This window comes from Amblyomma maculatum, chromosome 8 (assembly GCF_055883805.1).
Source record: "Amblyomma maculatum isolate TAMU_Amacu chromosome 8, ASM5588380v1, whole genome shotgun sequence".
In the NCBI taxonomy this organism is placed as follows: domain Eukaryota; kingdom Metazoa; phylum Arthropoda; class Arachnida; order Ixodida; family Ixodidae; genus Amblyomma; species Amblyomma maculatum.
Window position 1 is genome coordinate 125,072,250 of NC_139351.1, and position 16,281 is coordinate 125,088,530.

Consider the following 16,281-nt stretch of genomic DNA (forward strand, 5'->3'; position numbering starts at 1 on the left):
TGTTGCCCCTGGAGCTCGTTTCTGATGCACTTGAGCTGCTTGTTCGCAAAAGACCACAAGATTTGATGCCGGTCAGTGCGAAGGCATTACTTCGGCTCATTTGCTAACACAATGAAAACCTGACTTATCTCACTGTCTTCATGGTTTGCAACCTGAACAGTCGCAGTGGTACGGTTAGGGTACAAGACTGGTGTGCGCAATGATACGGGATTGAGTTCCGGCCACGGCAGCTGGTTTTAGATGGAGACGAAAAATAAGGCTCCGTGTGCTGTGCGATGTCAGTGCACGTCTCATAACCTGAGTCAGGTTGGCCCGTCAAGCCTCATAATCGTATGACACCTACCAATATAGCAGGGGTCACCTGCTCTCGTCCCGTTGAGTCCAGTGGCTAAAGACGAAGCGAACACCGCATAGAAAAGGGAGTGCGAAATCACAGGTTTATTTCATCACAAAATTATCAACTTCTACAAATGCTGTTGAGTATCGCCGGGTATGCGATGAAGAACACGCGATGGACGGCGGTTTAAGATTGCGCGGTCTACGATACCTCTCCACATGAGTACACTACGTTTAAAAGAGACAACTACACGATTGCCAGCAGTCGGCTCTTGGGAGGTCCAGCTGCACTCATGGCCTGTAGCAGCTTTCCGGGAAGTATACGGTGGCCTTGAGGTATTGGCGCTTGCGGCGGAACTCAGTGAGTGGTCGCACGCTGGCCTGCTGCAAGAAGGACCTGGTGGTGGCGTCGCGGGCCGGCAGACAGTGGAAGCCCATCTCGGTGCTCATCAGACGGGTCTCGACACATGTATCCGCGCACTTTGGCAGCGGCGTGAGCGAGAAGCACACTTCACGGTCCTTGCCCTCACCGCGCTCACGGGTCACGGTGCGCATCACGCTGCACTGCTCGCCGGCTGCGAGAAGAACAAAAAAGACGCGGTCAGTCCCTTGTGAGTCATAAGACATAACTCTCGGCCCTACCCATGCAGCACAAACATCTCCTCAATATTGGTATTGTATTGGCCACGTCTGTTCCAACATAGGCCGAGTGCATTTATCACTACCACACTAATGTTGGGCGGTTGGCTTGTGTTGCCTGGGCACTGTAGGGTCACTGGAAAAAGTTTCAGAAAATTATCTGGTGACTCTATACTACTATATAGGCGGATCTTCTTATAGTTATCGCGCCACTTTAACAGTTGCGAGAAATATTACTCAATGTATAATCCAGCGCACATTCTTCTTGTATTATCTCACTAGGAGCCCGCGCAGGAAACAAAATGTAGAACTGTTTATCTAGTTTTATTTAGGAAGAACAAGGCCAGCCCTTTCATCTCGATGGACACTTCGTCTAGGCTTATGTGTTGGGCCACAAGGACAGCAAGGTTTCAGTCAGTCAGATATTTCCGGCTTCCAAAATACCGTTAAACCAGAGAATATAGTTTGCCAATGCATTTTATTAACTTTTCGAAGGTAGAGATTAGATCCTAATCCGATATCAAGGCCTTTCACATTGCTTGTGAACACGCCAGCTCCAACGTGAGATATGCGCTTACCGGTGTAGACGCAGGGGTTTCGGTACTCGGGAGCCTTGCAGTTGTCCGAGGGGATCACGTAGCTGTTGCCGAAGGTGGTCGAGTTGTGGTGCAGGCACTTGTCAGGGCCGATGAACTCGCGGAACTTGTTGAAGTTGTAGTCACCGCACAGACCGCACACTTTGCCACGGTAGAACGGAGCCACCTACGGAGAAAGACAGGCGGAGAAAGTCAGGGCGATGTCATCTTTCAGCATGCTTGCAAGTATAAAATGGTCGGTTCACGCGTGACCAAATAATGTAGTCTCGCGCTGTTTCGAAACTCAGTAATGAAAGTAAATTACAATCAATACGTGTTTCATAGCGAATCTTTTTTACATTGATACCAGAACCATTGTTCAAATGCCGTAAGGATGAGTAAGGTTACGCGTAAACCTTATTAGTTTTAATGCGAATGCCTTTAATGGCTCATGCTGTCGTGGACAAAATGTGCCCCGTGTTTGCGGCGGCTCTGATTGGCCGAAGCGATATTACGTTATAGAAGTGTCGATCAATCACAGAGCACCCCTAGAGTATGCGCGAATGCATGCCTTATATGGCCATATGTCAATCAGTGACTGATAATTAATAATGACTGGTTAATTAATGACTAATAATTATTCGAGTAAAAATTGCTTATTTACACTATGGATAAATAAATAATTAATTACTAATCAGTGCCAGTTACATAGCAGAATGCGGCACTCAGGCGTTCGCCTTTCACTACTTTAGTCGCTTAAGTCTCTCGTAATTTTTGCATCAGATGGTTACAGTTTTAGACTGGTTGCTTGGTACTTTTGGTAGCATGAGTTCGAAACATCCTCACGAAATGTTCATGGAACAGAGTCGTTTAGTTAGTAAAGAAGCTCACTCGGAAATATTAGCTAGCAGCGATAGTTCAGTTCACAGTTTCATATTTTTCGAAACATTCTTTAGAGAGCACAGGCGAACGATCTCGTGCTTATCAGCCGCTCGCTCGTTCGTTTTATGCAAACGTAAACATGTGTTGGTGGCTTGCTTGAAGCAGCACAGGAGCCCTAGTCGGGCGCACCTGGATGAAGATGCCCTTGCCGTCGTAGGAGACGCGCAGACCGAAGCTCTCCGAGAAGACCTTGTAGATTGGCTGCGGGCCGTACATCTCGATACGGAACAGTTCGATGTCGCGGACACCCGTGTTGATGAACTGGCGGAAGGGCTCGTCGGGCGTCACCGGAACCTTCTTGCCGTTGACGCGGGCGATAGGCTCACTGTCTCCGGAAATTGGAAGCACCTCGATCTTGAATGTGTGCAGGAACATGCGCATGGCCTGCATAGAGAATAGAAAGGGGATGAAAGAGAAATCGATAAGTTTTCAGGGCAACAGGTCTTCGTAGACACTTTCTGCGTCCCATGGATCTTGTACTCGCGCGTAAAAAATACGATTATTCGCCTAAAGACGCGTTCTATACAGCGCTCTGACCATGATGAACAGCTCCACTATCAGAAGAACGGTCTAAAATATTTGAAAATAGGTAACCTAATGAAAGCAGTTCTCAGTGATATGAGGGGTATTTGTATACTATCCTTTAATAACAAAAGCATACGCAGATCGTTTGACGCCTCTTAAAAATAAGTGAATTTTTTAAGCAAAAGTGGCTTAGCATAAACGTGATGCGCTTCGGGTTTATAATTTACACGGACAACAGTATAACAGCTAGAAATGCATGTAGAGGTGCGCAGATTTCAGTGCAACCAACGTTTAACTTCGAAATCAATGCTCTTTAATATCATCATGTTCGACGTGAGAACAGGGTAATTTATTGCATGACAGAACAATTCATGAAAGATTTACTTATTCCTACATTTCCTGTCTTGACACATGATCGAGCAATGTATGGATGCCTAATATAACTGTGAATGTTATTGTAACCTTTATTTGAATGCTTCAACCTAACTTAGTGCCAAATAATCCTCCGCGCACCGCTTCGCCTTATGAAATAAATACATCGCGCGACTTGATCACTATATTGATCAATGTATCGATCACTATATTGATTATAATCACTATAAATACTATCAAATAATCACTATAGTAATAATTTACAGCGGGGGCGTTATGTCAGCCTATCTGTTCATTACCTCATGCTGATCAGCGACATCGGCTGACTGGTTTTACCTTGGGATAGTTGGGGTTCTTAGACTTGGCTCCGAGCACGAGGAAGTGCTGGTTCTCCGAGCAGTCCTTCGCCAGCACCTTGTAGCAGTCAGTGTCAGGCAGGTCGTAGATGACTTCGTCAAATGTTTTGATCATAGGGCCCTGAGCATCGCAGAATCCTGGTAGAAAGGAAAGGCGTCAGTGTTTTGCATTATTTGCCATGCCCTCCCCCCATCCCAATCAAAAGGAAAGTACAGCTTGTACAACGCAGAATGTTGACCCACATTTGATTGTCGGCCAGATTTCACCCAGATTTACCTTTTGAAAGAATCAGCAGCGTTGCTTTGCTGAATACACGATGTGCTGATATAACTAACGAACTTGCCGATGCCGAACTGAATTAGTGAGGCACGTAGTCTAAAAAATAACATTGATTGTAGACTAAGAAAATACGGCGCTGGTTTCCGTTACACGTTTCGGAGCTCGCTGCTTACTACAACGTGCTCAAATTCGGCCATGTGCAAGTTATTTAGTTTGGCTTATGGAATTTACCGTCCGAAAGCGATTCAGGCTATGAGAAATGCTGTAATGGAGGGCTCCGAAAATTTCGACCACCTCGGGTTCGCTAACCATTACTGACAGCGCACAGCTCACGTCCTTCCTTTTCGCCTTGATCGAAAAGCGGCCGCCGTGGCCGGGATTCGATCCCGTATCCTTGGGTACAGCAGTCAAGTGCGCTGACCACTGCGCCACTGCGGCAGGCAGGCTAAGTGCAAGTTTTAGACATGCTGCCCCTTTCTCCAAAGTCTAATGATGTTCCATCGGCAAGCAATGCTAAACACGTGGTTCAAAAATGATTGACAGAAATATGTATATATAAAGTATGACTTGTTACTAAGCGGGCAATCTGAAAGCAGGCTTCCGATTTCATGCTCAATATCGGCCAGATCTCAAAACACTCTTCTTCGTTTTCAGGAGCAGTGCAGCAGTCCGAGTATCTTGTTATTGCGATAGAGCGCGATCGCATCTAGGGAACACCAGCATGGGAGACTCACGATGCCTGAAGAGCGACGAGTACTGCTCGAGGTTTGTGTACTCGAACATGGAGTAGAATCGCGGCGTGATGAACCACGAGGGCAGCGGGGCCTGCTTGTACTTGATGTTCTCGTGGGGCAGGTAGATGTGCAGGTCCCACATGTCGTGGAAGGCGCTCACGTTGCCGATCAGCCTCATCTTGCCCTCCGGGTTCTGCACGTCGAAGTCCTCCAGATCGTACAGCCACGGGAAGTAGCTGTAGCGCACGTGACGCCGGATCTCGTGCATGAACTTGACGAATTCCTTGGACAGCTGCACGGGGAAAGCGAAAGGAGAATTATCCACGCTTATGTGAGCGTTTGTGGGTGGTACGAAAGCATGGACAGTGTAAGTACCATCACCGTCGCGCTTCTCGATTTGGTTAGAAATGGCAAAGGAAACGCAGACTGGCGTTTTGAAATTTCACTACACATTACGCAACCGCACGGGCCGCATTTATTCCAAAGCACTGCAATGACCCGTGAGTCTTAACCACTTCCTTTTGTTGGAAGTTAGATACATATTGCAGAAACAGGTCACAAGTGGTACTCGCCGTTCAGTCTTGACACGTTTCCGACTTCCTGTTGGAAGACCTGCTTACTAACCTCATCTCAGAGCACCAATTTTTTGACAGTGGCTTGATATCGGGTATGACCTTCTACTAGCTTCGTGAATACCGTGGCAATCTTGCGAGTGCAGATTGAAAGCATTTAGGGAAACTACTTTCCTCCATTAGAACCTATCAACAACCTCTATGTTCGCAGAATTTCTGGCAGTACTTCACGAGGACACTGCAGGGGTGACTATCGTACATGCGTATAGATGGCATGCGAACCGGACGGTTAGCATCAGTCGCGCGGAGCACAAATCAGGCTCAAATACAACAGACGAAGCAGCTGCTATAGGACGAGCTAAAAATGGAAATTATATGACTTGGTAAATAAGAAAACAATAACATATATTCAGAAGGCGCCAGAAAATAATGAAGTAACAAATAGGCATAGTGGCGCTCGCCAACATCCCGATTCAGAAAGAATGCCACGAGTATCAGTTTGTCTTCGTGAGTCCAGATAGAGAGATAAAGCGCATACTTACATGCTCGTACTCGATGTCGGCTGTGAACTTCTTGAGTTCGCTGGCGTCGAACAGGAATTCATCACAGGACTTGCTCCAGGGGATACCATTGCTCTTTTCGTAGGCGCACTCTTTCCACAGTCCGCTGTACGGATTCTTAATGAACTTGCCGACCGGCTCCTCGTGGTCACGTGTCTCTAGAAGGTGTTTCTGCTCCTCCGTGTGCTCCCAGATGGCACGCATGGTGATCTGCAAACATGTGGCCGAGATCTCATTGCGTCAGAAGTGAGTGGGAGTAGGTTTCACGGTTTAAGGTTTCAGTAATCGACCAGTGTATGCCCATCTGTGGAATGCGCAGTTTCTTTGTGAGTGGAGAGAGGGGGACTGTATCTTGCACAAAATACATAGTGTGCTTGCCAATTCCACGATTCGCATTGAGTGCGGTCACAAACGTGGTCATATGATGCATGGGATTGTAAAGTTGATTTCAGTGGTGTTGCGAAACATAGACCAGGCGAACCATTTAACAGCCAGGCTTACACGTTCTTACGCATTTCCACTCATTTCTGCCCCTTTCGTAACACTTTGTTTTGGTGTTTTTTGAGGTTTTAACTATCAGTTAACAGCGCTTTGTACAGTGCAAACGTTACCAAATGCCAGTTTATGCACGTCTGCTAACAATGATGTAAAAATCGAATTGACGAATATATAGAGGGTAAGAAATGTTAATACCTTATATAGAATCGGAGTCACAGCTAAGGACAAAACTGATGTCTCGAAACGACAGCGGGGAAAAATCAAAGGATACCCGGGAAAGTCAAGCTTTTTCTATATTTGTAAAGCTCATTGTTAAAGATCTTTTCTTCACTATTTGATCTGGATGGACTCACCTTCTTGTCTGACTTGCAGTCCTTTCCGAAGTTGAGGTTAAAGTTTGTGCTGATGGCATGGCTGTCTGAGATGAGGTCCAGGTTACCGATCTTGACGTAGTCAGTCGGCGGGAACTTCATGCTGCCATGGAAGCAGACCTGAGACCGGCACATGAAAGAGTGAGGATAGTAAGGTGGCTGAACGCCCAAGAACAAATATCTTTGATGACTAAGTTGTACTTCTGATGCGAAGACACTAGTAAGCCTCGCGAGAAGAAAAAGTGCTTATCTCATAAAGGTAGCTGGATGGATTGAGGGAACTGACATCAGAAGGCTAACATTTCTCATTGGCTGGAAGGAAGTGGCACCATCAAACTGATAGGAAACTTACACATTTCAATGTATCTTTGTTGCGCCCGTCTTTCCATCTCTAGCTATCTTCGTGTTATACATATAGCCGACAGATATGACCTAAAGTTGGGTCTAGGTGAATGCACAGAGATGCGGAGGGTCAGCAATAACAACCGTAAATGATAAAAATCAATATAACGACATCAACTGCTCCTAATGTTATCCTTGTGGTTGCGAACACATAATGTAATTAGGTGCCTGAATCAATATTAAGCTACAATGCTACAGAAGCCACTGAAGTAACCGTTCGGACGGTTCAACTACAAATGCATAAAACCTTGATTTCCTCGGTTAGGGTTGTTAGAAGCCCAGTGTTTATGAGCCATAAACAATGCGTATTTCTGCGTGTATCTCCGTGTTATGCAGTCAGCCTCTGCCTTTCTTTCCTTCTCTCTCCATCTTTCTTCTCTCCTTTGGTCCTTAGCGGTGCTTCGAATACATGCTGGTTGCTGAGCGATGGCAGAGCTATCATTTTGGAAGCATAACGACGCGAGCTTGACTACCAGCGAACCTCGGTCTTTCCTTAGCGCATCACAGCCAGTGAAAGGCTGACTTTACGAGAGAGTTGGCAACGAACCGCGAAACTTTGCTGGGAGCTGAGCTGAAGCCCACTTGACACCATCTACAGACATTTCATGATCGGAAACCGACATGCCGCGAATAGTCGGACTAGATGGCCAATCGCAAAAAAAAAAAAAAAAAAAAAACAATGAGAGATCTCGTCCTTGACACCGAACGCGTTCAGTCTCGGTAAGGATTTTCGCGGGAAAGTTGACATTTGACCAGCGTCAAGCGCTGTGGACTAGTTGCAAAATCGACAAGGTACTTCTTGCACCGCATAGTAGGTGCCCGTGTGCATAACTAAATACAGTTTAGAATTTTCAAGCGCTCTGTACTGTTTTGAATTAGTTTGTGGTGCTGCTGGTACGGCATGCTGCCAACAAGACAAGCCTCATATGCTTTCTAGACTGGACACGGTCGCAGCACTGCAGCACTGTGCTTGTTCACCATTGCTTCTGCTCATATCTATGTGCCTACACTGCCCCGCAAATCAGAACGTTGTCGAAGAGAGCACGTGGTTTCCCGGCAACATTATCGAAACGTATTACCTTGACGGGATCAGTCTCCCCGATGGCGAACGGCGTGCGGTCGTAGATGAAGTTGATGTTGTGGAGGAGGAGATCCCTGGTGCGTGTGTAGACTAGCTCGGAGACGATCTTTCGCTCGCGCTGCCCGCTCAACACCAGCTCGGCGTCGATGACGCTCGTGTAGGAGCGAGACTCGTCACGAACCGAGAAGGCCGGGTCGCCGATTTGCGCCGCGTACTTGGACGTGAAGATCTGGTTGCCGCGCGTCTCCGGGGTAAGGGAGTTCCAGGTCAACGTCAGCTCGATCTGATCGAAGCAAGAAGCGTCATCGTTTGATACAACTGTAGTTTCTGTTTGGGATAACTCAATTTTGACATTTATACCCAACACAGCATCCGCGGTAAGTGACGGTTTTAGACGCTTATGTCGGCCATTATATAGATTTATCCCGCGATGAAGCAGAATCTTGAGTGTTGACTAAGGCAAGCTTTTTAGGGCTTGTTCCATGCTGAAAGTTATTTAGCTGCCTTTTGTAATTAGTTCTTTTCTCGAGCTCTGGTCGCTTATACTTGTTCAAAAATCACGGGTGTTATCAACACGTTTTGTTTCTAACTTTCTTGAGCCCAAATTGTAATCGATTAAAAAAACACCTTCTCTTTTTAAGTGATTTAGATCATTTTATATTTCTTTCGGGGTCTCTCGCAAAGAGCTTCGTTCTTCTTGGCACTGCGTATGTTCAGCTATATTTCCTTTTTCATTCAAGACACACTTCTTGACTGCATGGATCCGCGCATCAAGGCAATTCCGAACATCAATATTTTCAAAATTCTTTCTAACTGGTGCAAGCGATACATTTGGATATGCTGAAGCTTTACTATTTTAATAAAATGCGCCGGTGCTGCAACTGCAACGCCATAACAAGAGATGGTGGAATTCGCAACATCGTGGATCTTATCACTTGTACAGCTTCTAAAATTTGGAGCGAAAATGGCATGTGTTCATGCAGGATTCTATTTCCCGACCTTTCTATATTTATGGGTACCAGCTATCGCACTCACTTCTTCGGGCTTCGTGAGTACAACACTAACAAAGCACTGCAAAGTAACAAATGAATCCTTCACTCAAGTAACAACGTTGAGCCCTTACGTCACTAGTGATGTCGCGGTTGGCAGGTGTGAACATGACCTCCAACTTCCTGGGGTGCCACATAGGGTTCTCGGTGATGTAGTCGAACTTCTGCTGCATGTCGCCAAAGTACCAGAAGTCCATCCAAGAACCCCAGAAGTCGTACGTCTCCAAGTAGTGGCCGTCCACCTTGATGCCGACGCCCAGACTGTCGTGCAGATATTCCTTCTCGAACTGAGAATCCAAAGTAAATAGACCATTACATACGCGCTCGTCACGGTACTTTGGCCCAGCGCTTTCTCGTTCACATTTTTCTCCAAAGACGACTAGCATGTCATCATCGTCAACAACACATGATCATGAGCAGCAGCCTGACCACACCTATTTCAGGGTAAAGACCTTTGAAATCTCCCTCCACTTATTCAGGTCCTAGACCAGCTCCTTCAAGACAACGTTCGCAAACTTTGTCTCATCCACCCATTTCTCTTTCTGCCACCGCCCTCCGCTACCCTTGCTGTTCCACGTAATTCAACAGGGCGGTATTTTGGCAACGGTATTTACTGAGGCTCCATAGAAGGCTCACAAATAGAACTAAGGCTAAGCATAACGCAGAGAGTGGAAAGCAAAGCAAAAGGCCAAGAAAATGTGTCAATTCAACTTTAAAAGACTGCGTAAATTCACAATGAGAAACATTGGCAGTTGTTTAGCTCCAGTTAAACCTAGTTGAGTTGCGAAAGCAGCTGCCGCATGGCTACGCTTAGGATTCGCTTGTGGTTGGATGCTGCTTGTTCTTCGGTCCCGGATTCGATACATGAGCACTGCAGCCATCCTTCGACAGCGAGTATATGCAATAGCTTTTGCATCCTGGGGCTCCACTGCAAGTTTAGAATATGTGGCTGGGACTAAGTCAAAGGGCATTTACTAAAGTGTCGCTTGTGTAGCGCATTTAGGGTCCCGGTCAAGAAAAATATATTGCATCTGTAAACAAAAGGGGCGAAACATGTCAGCCTACAGCGGCCGTCTGGAGAGTTTGGTTAGTTACCTGCGTTATTCGCTTATGAAGCAATGAATGTTGCATTTCATGAAATATCGGATGTCCTCCGGCTACTTCATCCGCTGCGCACTTAACCTAGTTAATTAAGGTGAAAGCTGGGTTTGGTACAATTTCATAGGCGAGACCTTTAAATAAATGCGACATGCGACTTAATCAGCTGGCTATGTAGAGGGTCAACCTTTTTACCGACTATCTCTTTATGTCGTAGAAAAATGACGTAAAGCAAATGCTATCTATCAGAATTCCCTTTTCTTGCCTAATTAGTGATTTCAAGACAATTCGTCGCCATGATTGAAAAGACTATGTGGTTGGCTGTTTGTGATATCGCCTGGTTCGCCTTCAGTAAAGGAACGACTCACAACGACAGCATTGAAGTATGTCTACATGTTCTTCCAGTTCCTGGCAAATTGCTCACCGCCCCGAGCTACAAATTGTTCCTATGAGCTTCTACATCGATACACGCTTCACCCATGCCCGTTCTTTTCTCTAGCTTCGCGGATCGCACCTGCAGTCCCCAGTTGCCCCGAACCGAATGCAAAATGAATATTCCATTTCTTCCAGGTTCGTCGTCATTCAGCTCCACCATCAGCCATCTATCGGCAACTCTCGGTCCAGATCTCTTTGGTGACCTTAGCGAAGAATATACTGGGCGCTTAGTGCACACTCATTGAAGCTACTCCTCTGTTTCTTTATCAGACTGACCTTGTGGAGGTCCTCAGGCATGAAGAGGTCGACCTTGGTCTCCTCATGAACGACGGGCAGGGAGTTCTCGAAGCTCTCGATGAAGCTGAACGGCTTGAACTCATAGTGGAACACCTCGTGCGGGGTTATGGGGCGCGAGTGCATCGTGAACTTTCGCTCGGCGAAGTTCATGCCGGTGTCCATGTTCATCGGGATGGAGACGGCTGAGCGGCTGTCGTAGCCCACGCCCACACTGACCTTCTCGAAGGGCAGCAGGATGCTGGCCGTCTCGATCATGTGGGCGTCATAACTACAACGACAGGGGACGCCACACGTCAGCATAGGCAGGTCTTTCTCTGCGCAATCAGGGGGCTTTAGAAAGGCATACGCAGGCGTCTATTCAAAATGTTGTAATTATCAACACCATAGCGTTATTGTTTCCAATCTGCAAATGATCCGGTGGTCTCGGCATCGTGAAGGAAACAATTACGGGCTTAACTATGGTAGGTTGTACTGGACTGGTGGCATGGTCGGCCCTGGCTTCACGGTGGGTTATACGAAGCCACAACACTATATGACATGGCAGGAGGTGCGAGTGCCTCTTTCCAGATGTGAGAGTGATGTGGGAATCAAACATATTGCAATTTTCGGATCCCGAAGATTGACAGAGGCTCCCCTTATAGACGACGTAGGCATATTAATACGCCTTGCTCAGAGCAGGGCTTTCTATTTTGGGCGATCTTTCACATCATGGTTTGCTTACGAGTTTATGCTAATGAATACTAGCCGGAAAGAATTCTTAGGGACGCCAGAGCCTTGGTCACTTTTGATTGTCTCGCCAGATCGTGTCTTCACAGTCCACTCGTCCTGGAGTGAGTGATTCAACCACTGCAGCACAACCGTATGGCTGACCAAAGTAATTCCAACAACATTTGACTTTACCACTAGTTTCAACATTCTCCGTTTAGAGGGTGAGGTCGCCGTGCGCGTTTGTAAGCGATGCCACGTCGCTCCTCATTTGTATCCAAGATGGCGCCCGTGGCCACTCAGATACCGTATGGCCACTGCACATTTCATTTCAAATTACTATACCGGCTTTAAGACGGTATTTGTCTATTTAAATGTGGCCTTTTTCAAATAAATAATAATTTATCACTTTATCTCGCCAATTACTGGAAAACAAAAGCAAAAGCAAGCTCAAATAGGAAACAAACATAACCTACGCACGGTATTGTCGGATAAACTAGAAACACCTGGTAAGTTTTAATAGTTATTAGGGGAACAAATTAAGGTGTTAGTAATTAAACAAGTGGCAGTGAGTGCATGCGATCCGAAAGGGAAGCGGCAAACGGTAGGCATTAAGGCTATCTTGTCCTACCAATAAGCGCCAAGCCTAAGTGCCCCCCCCCCCCCTAATGCTCCCATTTTCTTAGCTTCAGGCTACAATATCGACTGCGCTATAATTTGCAACAGTCTATACCGCCTCGGATGGAGCAAAATGAACTGTATTGTTCTCTCTTTCTTTCTCTCTCTCTCTCTCTCTTTTGATGATGATGATTACGATACTGATTTCATGGTACATTTTTTTGTTGCCAAGTTAAGCAAAAGGAGTTCATAGTTGAGGATTGCGTTGGCTGAGTCTCCTCTTGCGGCCCTGGAGACTAGCCACACATGCCAGAACGGGTCGAGGCTGATCGAAAAGCAGCCGGCATGCTTAAGGTGCAATACATTTTTACAATGATTGATGACCTAGACAGGAAAAGTAGAAAGGTAGGCTTGAAAATCAATATGCAGAAGACTAAGGTAATGTTCAACAGCCTCGGGAAGGAACAGGAGTTTACATTAGGTAGCGAAATACTGGAAGTAGTAGGCGAATATATCTACTTAGGACAGGTAGTAACCGCAGATCCGGACCATGAAAAGGAAGTAACAAGAAGAATAAGATTGGGATGGAGCGCATTTGGCAAGCACTCGCAGATTATGACTAGCAGCTTACCGGTATCGCTCAAGAGGAAAGTATACAACAGTTGCATCTTGCCTGTACTCACCTATGGGGCTGAAACGTGGAGGCTAACCAAGAGAGTTCTATTTAAGTTGAGGACAACCCAGAGGGCTATGGAACGAAAAATGGTAGGGGTAACATTAAGAGATAGAAAGCGTGCAGAGTGGGTCAGAGAAATAACTCAAGTTAACGACATTCTAGTGGAAATTAAGAAGAAGAAATGGACATGGGCAGGACATGTAGTGCGAAGAGAGGATAACCGATGGTCGCTGAGGGTAACAAACTGGATTCCAAGGGAAGGAAAGCGTAGCAGGGAGCGGCAGAAAGTTAGGTGGGCGGATGAGATTAAGAAGTTCGCAGGGGTCAAGTGGATGCAGCTAGCACAGAACCGGGTTAAGTGGAGAGATATGGGAGAGGCCTTCGCCCTGCAGTGGGTATAATCAGGCTGATGATGATGATGATGATGATGACATTTTTAGCGTAATAGGCCATGCCAGCTGTCTACATGCAAAAGTGCTACATTATTTCAGGGAATCCCCTTTAGCCCTTTCTTACGTGCCTGCGTTATAAAGGTACCATTTTACAAAAAGTGAATTTCAAGTTTGGACATCTAATAATCATATGTTGAGCACGCAGTAAACAATTTAATTTCACGAAAGAAGAAGAATGTTCAGAATTGCGTGAGTTGGTTGCACAAAGTTGAACCGATATATTTGAAGACGAGCGAAATTATGAAGTTATCTAGTCCACCAGTAAGTCACCTAAAGAGTTTTCATCCGGTGTGTCAGTCAATTCTAACTGTCCCACAGAGGAAGCTAGGTTTACTTCCACTAAATTGCATCTTTACACCTTTCCTCTTAAGGGCGGCTAATTTTGTTAGTGCTGAACAAAATTCTGTACTTCTTCTCGACACAAGCGCATTCACGCAAGATTTATAATGCTTTATCGTGAACGAAAAAGAAACCGGGGATGCACGTATCACTCACAGCATATGTCCCTGAATCTTGGCGCCAACCTGCTCGATGTACTGGCCGTCGGGAGCCACCTTGACGTCGAACTTGAAGTCCTTGTTCTTGTAGTGCATGAACACTGGCTGCTTTTGCTCCAGGTAGAAAGGCAGACCGAGCTCGGTGGGCAGGAACAGCGACATGTCTTCGCCGATCATGAAGGTGCGTACCTTAAAGTCCTTGAGCTCGCCAGCAAAGTTCTGGATCATTGCGAACGGGTCGGCTCCTGCACGATTGATACGGTCAGGAAAGGCGTTAGGTACTTTGGCTTTGCAATGTCTCCTCTGGTTTGGGAACACCAGCCAATGATTGGATCAAGCATGAAGTTCGAGAGCGCCGTGCCAATAAGTACAGTCTCGGCCCTGCCTATAGGTACGGTCACAGCGTCATGTTTTGTACTGGAATGCATGTTACAGGCCAGTACGAAGTATGAGGCTTTGGCTACATTTGCATACATTCTATAATTTGAATTTTTGTGCATTCTGGAACGTTGTATATTTACTTTATAGCGTAGTAAGAGACGATATTCGCACTGAGAAAGCAGCAGATGGGAGGACCCGAGAAAAGAAAATGGCGTGAGGCACTGGATAGTATCTCCTTCGTACAAATTCAAAAGTAGCATATTTGATCTCACCTTCGGTGAAGAAGGGAGCCAGGCTGGACTGGTTCAGAGTGAAGCTCATGATTTCATTGTTGAAGGCAACCATGCGGAAGTTCACGTATGCCTCTTCGTAATCGCGTGTTACGATGTGGAGCTGGACGTGCAGGACAAAGGAAAATATCTCCTTGTGATATCGTCACTAGTGTTGCACAATTCAAGCATGAAAAGTAGTTTTGTTTGCATGCTTTTAGGTTGCTCGTATGCCTTATACCTTTTTACATGATAAAAAACTTCATTTGGCAAGTGCCATTGTAACTGAACAAAGGCAATTTTTTTATCACGTCCGATACACATTTTATGACCATTAACGATCCTTAATTAACCCGGCTTGTTTTTGTTTAAACCGTGCAATATGTGCTTTACATATTTTAATGAAAAGAAAGGCAATTATAAATCAGCCTTTATTTTGTGGTCGCGTTAGTGGTCTGTGTGTGGGAAAAGTTTCGAAATGACAGGTGACCATGGTCTGCGCCAAGTGGTAATATACAAGTGACCTTATCCAGCTTGGCAGTGCACTGTCGTTGCTTAAGCAGCTACTCAGGAACTGTCCGCTTCAGAGACACAGCCTTCCCAACCTACAAACGGCAGAGGAGTCGAGACAACTCCCTTCGAGTGAGCTGGTTAAGTAGAATTTGTTTGACTCCAGCCTTTATCTCTTTAAAGCACTGTCTTAAGAATGTTTTAAGACACTTATTACAAAGGATAGCTGTCGTATTAGTCTTTGGCTTTCCATGAATTACCTTATTTATAATTAAGGCACCAGCGTGATACAGAGGTCAGACCACTATGTAGTATGAGTAAAAACTGTCTAAAAGCTTTATTTAATAAATATTTTGCTGCATAACGCTTCTCCTGGAAGACGCAATTACTTTACGCAACAGTGCGAGGTAAACATTTTTGTTTGTTTGTTTGTTTGTTTGTTTGTTTTATGCCTCATGGCGAAGCTGTACCACTATAAAGAGTGCAATGGTGCTTAGCGGGTTCGAGCCAGTGCAGCTTTCCACGCGGTGTTTTATTTTGGCACGAAATAAGATGAACACACGCTTGCAATCGTTAAAGCTTCACCATTGGCAAATTTCTTTAAATTGCAATTCTAGCTGACCAGAAAAAAATCTCGACAGCTGCGTTAGGCAGCTATTGAGGCACTTGGTGTGACTGATAGGCGTGCTATATATGTATGCTCCGCCTTGGCTTACGTTCTGATCGATCTCCTTGACCTCCTTGTTGACAGAGACATCGCGCGTGGGCCTCTTGCGTCCGAAGAAGTTCCACAGGCTGCGTTCAGGAGGGATGTCACCGGTGACTCGGGGTCCGTACGCCTTGTCCAGCACGTGGTCCAGGCCCCAACTGTCGAAGGTCATCTCGAAGCTGTGGTAGTTCATGTTGTTCTTGTACTCGTTGAACTTCAGCAGCACAGAGCGCGGAAGGTAGCTGTCGTTGGCCATGATGTACGATAGCATTGTGAATCCTCCGTAATCGTACTCGGCTGGATAGGAAAGAACATAAAATACAAATACGTTGTGCACCTTGC

The 16,281-nt window shown here is 45.9% G+C and overlaps 1 protein-coding gene across 2 annotated transcripts in view; it reads right to left on the reverse strand.

Annotated features, from left to right (window-relative positions):
* Positions 1-415: 415 nt before the first annotated feature.
* The window catches only part of LOC146182481 (vitellogenin-6-like), a 30,476-nt gene continuing 14,610 nt past the window's right edge, over positions 416-16,281 (reverse strand). For both annotated transcript variants that reach the window (XM_084577612.1, XM_084577613.1), the window contains 13 exons: positions 15,947-16,236; positions 14,724-14,844; positions 14,069-14,315; positions 11,102-11,390; positions 9,367-9,579; positions 8,242-8,526; positions 6,743-6,880; positions 5,874-6,101; positions 4,760-5,051; positions 3,726-3,883; positions 2,622-2,876; positions 1,554-1,737; positions 416-911 (listed from right to left, as the gene is read on the reverse strand). In XM_084577612.1, coding sequence (XP_084433738.1) covers positions 628-911; positions 1,554-1,737; positions 2,622-2,876; positions 3,726-3,883; positions 4,760-5,051; positions 5,874-6,101; positions 6,743-6,880; positions 8,242-8,526; positions 9,367-9,579; positions 11,102-11,390; positions 14,069-14,315; positions 14,724-14,844; positions 15,947-16,236 — 2,984 coding nt within the window. In that variant the 3' untranslated portion in view covers positions 416-627. The remainder of the gene's footprint in view (positions 912-1,553; positions 1,738-2,621; positions 2,877-3,725; positions 3,884-4,759; positions 5,052-5,873; positions 6,102-6,742; positions 6,881-8,241; positions 8,527-9,366; positions 9,580-11,101; positions 11,391-14,068; positions 14,316-14,723; positions 14,845-15,946; positions 16,237-16,281) is intronic.